The 10,801-nt window shown below is 42.5% G+C and overlaps 1 protein-coding gene across 1 annotated transcript; it reads left to right on the forward strand.

The window, feature by feature from the left end:
• The first annotated feature begins 453 nt into the window (after window positions 1-453).
• Window positions 454-5,742, forward strand: LOC131129235 (diencephalon/mesencephalon homeobox protein 1-B-like). The gene is made up of 5 exons (XM_058072537.1): window positions 454-617; window positions 1,991-2,201; window positions 2,297-2,475; window positions 2,549-2,969; window positions 4,319-5,742. Exons 2-5 carry the CDS (start codon window positions 2,048-2,050, stop codon window positions 4,741-4,743), a joined length of 1,179 nt encoding a protein of 392 aa, XP_057928520.1. The 5' UTR covers window positions 454-617; window positions 1,991-2,047; the 3' UTR covers window positions 4,744-5,742.
• Window positions 5,743-10,801: the final 5,059 nt, after the last annotated feature.

The raw sequence follows: 10,801 nt of genomic DNA on the forward strand, positions 1-10,801 counted from the left end.
CTCTCTACATGACTATGTGTGGTGCTCCTTGCTGTCTAAAATTGCGCCTTAGTATGATTAATATTTAAAGAAATACATATCATTTGTAGAAATAAAATAATAGTTGTTAATGATGCTAAATAGTACAGACACGAATTTTCTGGAACTTAGCTACAACGTCTTATTGTGTGTTAAAGTTTACATTTGACCAGTTTAATAAAAACAATGCATTTAAATAATATTTTTTAAAAGTAATGTACGTTTCTAATGTAGTGTACTTATATGATTTATATGGCAAGAAATTGCGGATGAGAAACTTCTCAGCAGCGCAGGTGGTGGAATCGCAGTCCACAAAGGGGGCGGGGCTACAAGGTACCGAGAAGAGTGATGTGATTGGTTGACACTACCTCTCATGACTCCGCCTGCTGCTCTTTATAGGCCGAGTGATGGCAGCTGAAGCAGCCTCCTCACTTGCAACCCGAGGACCAACGGGATATCTTTTTGGTTTTTCTGAAGGACACGCAAAAATAAAAAAACAGAAAAATATGAATTTCCATCAGAGGACTCTCGAGGAGACGATTTAAGGAAGAGAAATTAGTGGATATTTAATTTAAAAAAGACGCACAGAGAGTAAAGAGGTAAGGTGAAATTTTTTAACAATTGAATATGTTTTATTAATAACATAAATAAAGCTATACTAAAATGTATGTAATGTATGTAACACCTGCTTCCACAAAGTGTTTCTCGGAGTTTCCAGCATTAAAAAGAAACTGCAACGAAAGCACATACTGCACAGTTTATGCATGCATTTTGTTCAGCTATCACAATTAAATTGGAATATTGTTTGAATTTTTACACGTTTCATTATATAATTGTCAATGTCCTGGATGCAACTTCCACTTCCACGCACAGCCTCGCCTCAAGCCAAATGTGGAAGTCATAAATCCACGGCAATTAGCATAATGAGGGTTAAATCACAGCTCGAGGCCAAGAGAGCATTATGTTGATTTTTTTTTTCCCCCAATGTATTTTTTAAAAAATGGTACGGATTACAAGAATGCTGCTTGAGGCTCCTGTAGTCAAATAATGAAAAAAATCAAATAAAATCAGCGTGAAAATGTTATTTTGTGATAAGATTTGATCACACACGTCAGTTAGGTGATATATTAACAGCCCACTAAAGTTCTAACCTATTTGCAATCACATTAGACAGGGGACCACCGGGACGACCCCACGCAAATGTGTCAGTCATGCTGCAGGGCGTACGAAAAAAAAAAGAGTTAATCAAAAACAAAAACATTCAAATCAAAAGAAATAAAAGCTGGGGGGAAAAATAAACGTGCAATAATGCACTCTTGTTTTCCAGAAACCATAAAAGATGACACGAAATACAACAACAACAAATCGTGCAACGAATTAAAAACAAACTCCATTAGAAAATTTAAAATGTCGGTTAAATTCTTTAGTTCAGTATGTCATATGAAACCGAACATTTTTTAAACGACGGGGGCGGAAATATGACTTTCTCTGATAATTTAAAGCAAATTACATGTCAATTGTTCAATTAAATCTCATCTTCTCTAACACTAGAAACATAAAAAATTAGATGAAAAATGTGACAGTCTAAGCAATGTACTCAATAATGTAAAGCAAATTTTAAGTCAAATATATTTTCTGAACAAATTCTAAAGACATACACTTTTTAAATAAAAACGGGGGGGAAAGAGTGCCACTTCAGGACAATTACGCCACCAAATGCAATTTAGCATTTTATGTGACCTGTAAAGAAATATTAGAAAAATGCAAAATAAATTCACATGTAAAAAAATCCATCTCTTCTTTTCCAATTCCAGAAAATAATGTTTTTGGCACACTGTCACCATTTTTTGTAAATATTAAATAAAATGTATTAATGCACACGGTTTTGCTGTTTTTCCACCTGTTGCCAATTTAAACATTCACAATAAACTGATAATAATCCAGATGACACTTTCTCTTGTTGATTGCTTAGAACCTGAACTCAAAGACCTGACTGACCGAGGTTTCCTCCACAGAGTGGTCAGAGACCATGCAGCACTACGGGGTGAATGGTTACTCCCTGCATGCCATGAATTCCCTCAGCGCCATGTACAACCTCCACCAGCAGGCGGCGCAACAGGCCCAGCACGCACCCGACTACCGTCCGTCTGTGCATGCCCTCACTCTGGCCGAAAGGCTGGCTGGTAAGTATCCGCAGCTCATCTCCCATCACTGAAGCCCCAAGTGTGTAAATTAAACCGGCCGTGTCGCTTGTTTCTCAACGGCTGCACATTTCAAGACATCATCCTGGAGGCCCGCTACGGCTCGCAACACCGAAAGCAGCGACGCAGTCGAACGGCATTCACTGCCCAGCAGCTGGAGGCTCTGGAGAAGACCTTCCAGAAGACGCATTACCCCGATGTGGTCATGAGAGAGCGCCTCGCCATGTGCACCAACCTGCCAGAGGCCCGTGTGCAGGTAGAACGCTTACAAAACTTGACTTTTGACCTTTGATCCTTCCGAACTCAACAATGTTCATCTATGTGGTCAGGTGTGGTTCAAGAACAGGCGGGCCAAGTTCCGCAAGAAGCAACGCAGCTTGCAGAAGGAGCAGCTCCAGAAGCAGAAAGAAACATCAGGAGCAACAGAGGCCTCAACAGAGGATACCAAGACTGACCTGGCGCCCGACTCCCGCACACCTCCGCCTCCCTCCTCCGCTTCATCTTGCCACTCGGAAACAGAGAGGCTAGCTACGGCCTCTAGGCCTCAACCCGGAGAGACAAGCGTGGAAGTCAACGTCACCTCACCCGAGCCGTCTGACAGCGAGTCGGGAGCTGAGGACAACAGAGAAGGGGAAGAAGACAGAGTGAGGGGGGAGATGGGGGGGAAGGTTAGGGAGGAAGCACAAGGGGAGGCGGGGATGCACCCTGGCAGCAGCTCGCCGTCCTGCAAACAACTCAGCCCGACATCAGGTATAAATTCATTATCTGGTTGAAAAACATTATTATTTTTACAAACAAATGATACAGTGTTCTCTCCCTACATCGTTTATTGTTCACCTTTCAGATTCGCTGTATCGTGAATTTTTGATGACGGCATATCGGTGATCTATTGTATGTGTCTGTTATTGGATTTCCTACTGCTACTGCTTGTGAGAGTTGAAAGACATGTTCAGCTTAAGAAAAGATGTTGTCCCTCCACCTCGTCTCAATGTAGAGCCTCAACAGTTTCCTGTTGCTAGCGATCATACATGCTGAAGAAGTTAGGCGGCTGTAGGGTGCCTGGAATACTGTAATGTAGTCTTAAGTAAAATACTACTACAGAAGGAGTAAAATACTACTACAGAAGTAATATGTTTTAACAAGTATACAAAAACACTACCGCTGAACGGCGCCAGGATGAGGCACAGTCAGAGGAGGGAAATAAATAGTTGTAAGGAGCAAAGTTCTCAGCCAGCATTAATACCCATGAGTTCATCTTAAATGCCAATACCAATAGTAGAGGAGCAACATTGTAAAGCGCATGCTGAGGTAGGTAAGGCTTTTGCCCGCTCATAATACTACTACAGCTACTAAAAAAAAAACTACACAGAGAAATTGCCGACTGCCACAGCTGTTAATGGCAATGTTTTTTTGACCCAGCGCTAAACATCCCTGGCAACTATAAAATACTCTTAGGCTTTAATCAGAGAATTTGCGGTACCTAACTGGCATACGAGCGTAAAAAGTAGTTATGTTACACACCCATAACTTGAATATGGCATTTGTTCTACTACCACTTCATGTTCCATTTCTGAATCTATGGTTTTCATCACATTTTTATACACACTTTGGCCTGCCTCTGGTGCCCTCCTGTGGTGTCCTTTATTTACTGCATGGGCAATGTTTTAACATTTTCATACAATGTTAACTACAATGTCTAATAAATTAATTCATTCATTTTCTACCGCTTTTTCCTCACGAGGGTCGCGGGGGTGCTGGAGCCTATCCCAGTTGTCTTCAGGCGAGAGGCGGGGTACACCCTGGACTGGTGGCCAGCCACACAGGGCACATATAGACAAACAACCATTCACACTCACATTCATACCTATGGACAATTTGGAGTCACCAATTAACCTAGCATGTTTTTGGAATGTGGGAGAAAACCCACGCATGCACGGGGAAAACATGCAAACTCCACACACAGATGGCCGAGGGTGGAATTGAACCCTGGTCTCCTAGCTGTGAGGTCTGCGCGCTAACCACTCGACCGCCGTGCTGCCATGTCTAATAAATAATAGTATTAATTTAATATGTAATTAAGTCCTCTCCATGTCTCCTAGATTCCCCCCTGAGTTCACCCGCCCTGCCATCCTCCAGCAGTGTGACAAGCACCCTGGCCCAGAGCAACTCGTATGCATCATCCCCTCTGAGCCTCTTCCGGCTGCAGGAGCAGTTTCGGCAGCACATGGCGGCCACCAACAACCTGGTGCATTACCCGTCATTTGACGTGAGCGCACCGCCGCCGTCCTCTCTACCTTACTTGGGCATGAATGTCAACATGCCGTCCCCGCTGGGTTCGCTGCCTTGCCAGTCGTACTACCAGACGCTGTCGCAGGCCCAGCAGGTGTGGAACAGCCCACTCCTACAGGGGGCGCCGGGCGGCCTTCCGGGAACCCTCAATAGCAAGACCACCAGTATCGAGAACCTGCGGCTAAGAGCCAAGCAGCATGCGGCCTCGCTAGGATTGGACACGCTCCCCAATTGAAGCTGCTCCCTTTGCGATGCTGTGTTCCAGCCAGGCCCACTGGGACCCCGCACAAAAACTCAGACAGCCTTCAGCTTGATCCTTGATATGGCTTTCTTCATGCGTCTGCTGGGAGAACATTATGGACTTAAAAAATATCTATCCATTGGACTGCAGTACTTCATGCTTGTGAATCTTGTTGCAATTCCACCACTGCTTTGGCTGCACAAATATGAAAATACTCTCCAATTATACCCAGAACTATGCATGCAAACATCCCATGGAGGCTAGCAGTGTTTACACACGTACTGTTGCCATGGTCTCAGCTTTGGACACAATATGTCAGAAATAAAAATCACAATTGGTAATGCACAGCCACAATATGGCTGTTTCAATCAAACCATGGCTTGAAAAAAGAAGTAAATAACAAATGGGGACTTTGGCTCGAGGGCTCCCCCGACTGATAGGAAGGGCAAGTTAATGAATGTACAGTACAGTATATGCCAATCATCTTATGATATCAGTGTTTTTAAAAACAGGTGATCCAAGGTCACTATGGCAACAACAGCAACCCCCCCCCCCCCCATTACAAGCCACTTTGTTTGCCAAAATATGTTGCGTTTAAAAAAAATGGCGGGATAAAATAAGAGAGATATCTGCAGTATTTTACAAAAAGAAACTTAAGCAAGCTCATTTTTGGCAGGCAAGTCAAGGCTAACTATGTATTATATGTCTGTAGATTTAAGATGTGATTACAAAGTCAGTAATTTATCTGTGAAATGTAATTGGAATAAATGCGAGCCTGACAAGGATTAATGTTGACACTATATGTTGGGAAATCTTTGCATCTTTGTTACTGTCTGTAGCGCAAAGCTTCTTTTTACACTTGCATGACACTCGGAAATGTTAAATAGCACAATGCTTCAGCACTGCTCCGTCTTTCCTATACAATGCAACGCAACATGAAAGCATAAGTACTCAAATTTCTCAGTTTTGCTATACTGGATGTGCTGAAATTGTTATTACACTTGCATGACACCCACAAATGTTAATCAGCGCATCCATTCTTCTTCCCTATGCGCTACTATGCACCTGTCAAGGGTCATCAAAGGATTATATTTATGTTAACTTCTTTTCACACTTGTATGGTAGTTAAGAAAGCTTCAGTAATGCTCTCTCCCCTTTGCTCTTCACATCATCAAAGGACAATAATGCAATAATACAATAATGATAAGTTTGACTACACAATGGTTAACTTCTTTTTACATTTGCACAACTGTCAAAAATGTTAAAAAAGGACAATGCTTCAGTCAAACTTCTTTCCTTTATTCTGCTGTGCAACATCATCACAGAACAGCGAATGCCATTTCTCAATGGCATTAAATTATTTGGGAGTTTAGAATATTAAAATATTTTCTGTTAAAAGAATGTATTGTGCCAAATTTTCAGATAAAATTTGACTATATTTTTGTGAAATATTTGCATACTTATCCGTTGATGACACTTAAGGGTGTGTGGCACATTTGCTTTGCACACACGACCTTTGAACCTCTCCTGCTACACACCGTCTGAAGTTTGCTTTAGCAAATTTGGAAGCTGGGGGACACTGTGATGATCCGTGAATAATTCCGAGACACGGAGGGTCCGTGCATCCTTGAGGTTCACAATGCAGCACACGGAAGGGGGGGACCTGCCACTTGTTCACCACTGCAGTGCAGAAGAAATAATCCTGAATGAAACGACAGAAGCAGGGTGTCACCCCCCCTTCCATCCACATCCACCCTGTCAGCCGAGGTTTGGCTGCACCGAAACCGAATGCTATAAGAAGATTACCTTGGGTCGGGATATCGATGGATTAAGTAAGAATAGAATGAGATAAAATAGTGAGTGAAAGGGTTCAGGCAGTCAGCAAAGTTCACACACCTGTTTTTTTCTTCTTCTGCATAAACATTAGATCACTTTCTTGGACAGAAAATAAGTGGTAGGCTTTAGTAATGATGGGCACGTTTACATAAGACTACAATCATTTTAGGACACGCACTTAAGGTCCATTCAGGCCTGTTCTTTATATATGAGGTGACGAGGTCCATTTACTATAAACACTTTGGTTTTATGTTTGCAGCCTTTGCAGGGGTGTAAGTTAATGTGTGTGTGTGTCTGCTAAGCCGCTGAAGGTTTCCAGGAGCTCTTTGATGTGTATCTCTGCAATGCGCTATTAGAGGGATTTTCCTAGTTGACAGCTCAGAGAATGTGTGGAGGAATTGCGATGCCAGCGGGCTAAAAGAATGCTGGAAACAGGATTAGGATCATATTCTGGCAGCTCCTGTCACTTCATCAATGGCTAAGGTTTCCCTCAGTGACAGCCCTCCTTCTCTGCGCTCCTAAGACCTTTAGTGGGACCATAAAAAAGGGTGAGAGAGGGCTAAGGAAAAAAAAACAATGATTGAATGGTGCACCGTGATTTTCTAGGGCTGGTTTGGCTGCAAGGGCTTTGTGCTGGGAGGTCTGAGAGGGGTGGCATTGATTCGGTGGGAGGGGTAGGTCATGGGGATGAGAAAGGAGGGGACAAGGGGGACTTTTAAGGAGATTTACACCCACGACCACATGGTAGGTTTTTTTTTTTCACAACCTACATGATAGGAGGCGGTGTTGATAGTAACGCTTCAAAAAAGTTACGCAATTACAGTAACATTTTCTTTTACAACGTTCCTCAAATCCATTGACTCAGTCGGCACATATTACTCTCCTGGCTGTGACTTGGGGCTCTGTTGATGCATTGTTGGTCATTGTAGCAGCATTAAAAACAGGGGAGCCACCAGGAACTCTGGGACCCATGTCAAAAAATCACCTTGGGCCCCCAGCCAACCCCAACTACACCCCACGCCTGACGGGCAACATGCTGCAGCTACAAGTGACGGTGACGGTAGTAGTGGACCAAACCATTTTATGTGGCGGGGGAGTGGTGAGTCAATCCGGAAGCTTATGCTTGGTCAATATGGATATTTAACTGTTACGACCAAATATAAGAGATTGTTTTAATTGTTTTCTGACTATATTTAAAAAAATATCTTAACCAGATAGCAACATTATTGTATCTATTTATCGAAGATCCTTGGAATTGTCCCCCTTTTATAGCATCCCTGATTATATAGGAGGCATTTAGTTACCTAAACCGCAAAGGGTAAAAAGAAGCTACGTATATTGCACAACACAGTAGCAACAGAACCAATGTTGTAATAACAGCAGTCAGGAACTGCTCAGGCAGCATTAATGCCGTTGATGACTCTTATTGTAAAAAAAAAACCAGTATATCATGCATGACTTTCACACTCATAGCATTTTAAAGAGTACGTAGAGGTAGATAAGGCTGCTGGATGCTGACCAATCATGCTACTTTGATGATGCAATTTCTGCCATCTTGTGAAGTCTCTGTTGTTGCACAATTGAATTTCCAGCAGTCTGTGAGAAGTTGTTACATAATTAGAGAGCTCATGTATGACCTTCAAAATGATCTTTTGTGGTAATTCTATTGTCTGTTAGCAAGTCCCATGACAAATTAACACTTTAAAATCATTTGGTAATGCCTCATAAGCCCCTTTTCATTGACGCTCTAAAAGCACATCCAGTCACATGACTACAGGGGCGGTTTTTCAATTGTTCCTATCCAAATCCTCTGACGTCAAACACCAGTGAGGTCACACAATTACAAATTCGATCAGATCATGAGAAAAATCTATCATCTTCTCATGTGTTTGTTCCACTTTTGAGAGAAGAGGCTAGATTTGGGAGAATACCGATTTACGTACATATGGTGACAAACCGTTAATTGAAGACCTTGAAACAGGGGTCTCAAACTCAATTTACCTGGGGGCCACCAGAGCTAGGTTCTGGGTGAAGCCGGGCCGCATCAGGTTTTAAAAAAAAAAACAAAATGCATTTATTAAAAACTGGAAGAAAAATCTATAAAAAAAAACTATCTTCAATGCTTTTGCTTCTGCTATACCCTACACTTTTTCAGTACTTTGGTTCCGGTTTTCCACACCAAAATATCTGATAAAACATTCCACTGTTCTCAAATATCTTAATTTTTATTTTTCTATACACAAAATAAGATCAAAAAAGTCAATAAATCAATCAATCAGTAATAAATAAGTAAAATAATAATAAAACAGCAAATAAGAAAAACGTAAAGAAACCACATACAATTGGTAGAGAAATTATTTTTTTCAGATTCAAATGTACAGTATTAACAGTTATTTAAGCTTTAACATGAACATTAATGAAACTTAATAATTTTACCCAATTAGCAAGTTAGCATCGTACTCAGTTCCATCTGGGAGCAGCATCGTAACTTCAACAACATGTTTGATGAGATGCTTTATCTTGACGTGTATTTTCCGTTTTATTCCAAATCTTTTCCTGCATTTATTTGTACCCAGCGTCATAAGCCTTTAGCTTCATTGCTAATCCAAAGCAAAACAGGGCGGGGTAACAGGGTAGGGTAACAGTATGGGTGGGGCAAAATCATGTTAATTGTGTCCGGTGTGCACACAGCTTTAAGCGGTCATTTCAACATTAAACTTTGGTATCAAGGTGGGGGCCTCAAACGGCCGCATATGGCCCGCGGGCCACGAGTTTGAGACCCCTGCCTTGAAGTATTTTAAGAGGAATATGGAGTGTATCTTTGTAGGTGATCTTTGTGTTACCATTATCAGGTGGTCTCGTCAGTGACAAAACAAGCAACTCCACCAAAGCGCTTTTTGGTAGTGTAAGTGTTCCACACTTTTGCTCACCTGTGTGAAACAATACTTTCACAATACGGCAGTAGTTGCGATTGTTGGCGACAAGTTCTAAAACGCCAGGAATTACAGCCTAGCATGCAAATGCCAAATCCTCCCCTCTTTCTCCACAGACGGACTATATCTCTCCAGGCTTCACTCCGGCTCCCCCAGCTTTGTGCTACACAGGCGCTCTTCTCCTTTCTCCCCCTGACTGGGGTGATAATCCTGACACGCACTGTCTGCATTTTTTACTGTACGTCTTTAAGCGCATTTGCAGAGCATTTATCTCTCCAATGTAAACCAATTTAGCTATAAGGCCCCGGGGCCAATCAAGGCGCCGGAGGCAAAGAATGGAAAAGCCCAAACGTAGCAGATGTGCAGAAAGAGGGCTTGGCGAGGATGCCGGCTTTGACGACCAAGTGAATGCAGCAAAGGGGGGGAAAGCGGAACCGACTTGGAGAAAGAACGTCCCTTGTCCGAAGGGTAAGCTTTTGAAAGTTGGGATAGGGGCCTTTAAAGCCGATAGAGAGTGGATCACGGAATTGTTGAGTCACACAATCTGAGAGAATCATACCGAGCTAGCTGCTAATCCTGTCATAGGGAAAACGCTGGGCATCCTTCCGTAAATCCTCCTTACTTCCTGCAGATATTGCTGTATTGACAGAGCTGTTGTTAGATAGCACCGGTACACCTGTATCAGCTCTCTGGTAATCTCCACTCTCCTCCCACTACTAGTGGAAGTAATGACTGATGAGCAAAAGCTGCACTGTCAAGAGGCTGAACTTGTTATTGGGATCATCTAAAAGACAGGAGCACCACCTGCTGTGTCACAAATTACCAGCCACATAACGACTATGGGCTCCTCGGTCCCTGAAATGGGCCATTAAGACAGAATCATCCCAGGTTAGTTGAGACAATAGCAAGGTGCAGCGCAGGAATAGCTTTGGATGGCTTTTCAAGTATCTGATCTTATAGCTGTTCAGGTTCCAGGAAATGAGGTATTTGACGGTGCTATGGATGCGCTCAACAGGCTGATCATAGCGCAACTTCATATTTCACGATACACTACCTCAACATCGTTTTCTCTCTCCATTTGCACGGATTGTATTGGAATATTCACACAATAGACGCTTGCTAAGTTTTCTCTCAATGACAGCCAGAATGTCAGTGGGGTTTTATGCCAAATGGTGTGAAGCAATGAGGGGGAAAAGTATAGAAATCCTTCAATACACTTGGATAATGGTGACTTTACACGCACCATTGCTTTCACCGTGCTGATGTGGTTTGTTTGTACAAGC

Source organism: Doryrhamphus excisus, chromosome 5 (assembly GCF_030265055.1).
Source record: "Doryrhamphus excisus isolate RoL2022-K1 chromosome 5, RoL_Dexc_1.0, whole genome shotgun sequence".
In the NCBI taxonomy this organism is placed as follows: domain Eukaryota; kingdom Metazoa; phylum Chordata; class Actinopteri; order Syngnathiformes; family Syngnathidae; genus Doryrhamphus; species Doryrhamphus excisus.

Coding starts and splice junctions, on each gene's coding strand:
- LOC131129235 (XM_058072537.1), top strand. CDS start 2,048: ATGCAGCACTACGGGGTGAATGGTTACTCCCTGCATGCCATGAATTCC. Junction 2,202..2,296: donor TCTGGCCGAAAGGCTGGCTG/GTAAGTATCCGC, acceptor GCACATTTCAAG/ACATCATCCTGGAGGCCCGC. Junction 2,970..4,318: donor ACAACTCAGCCCGACATCAG/GTATAAATTCAT, acceptor CATGTCTCCTAG/ATTCCCCCCTGAGTTCACCC.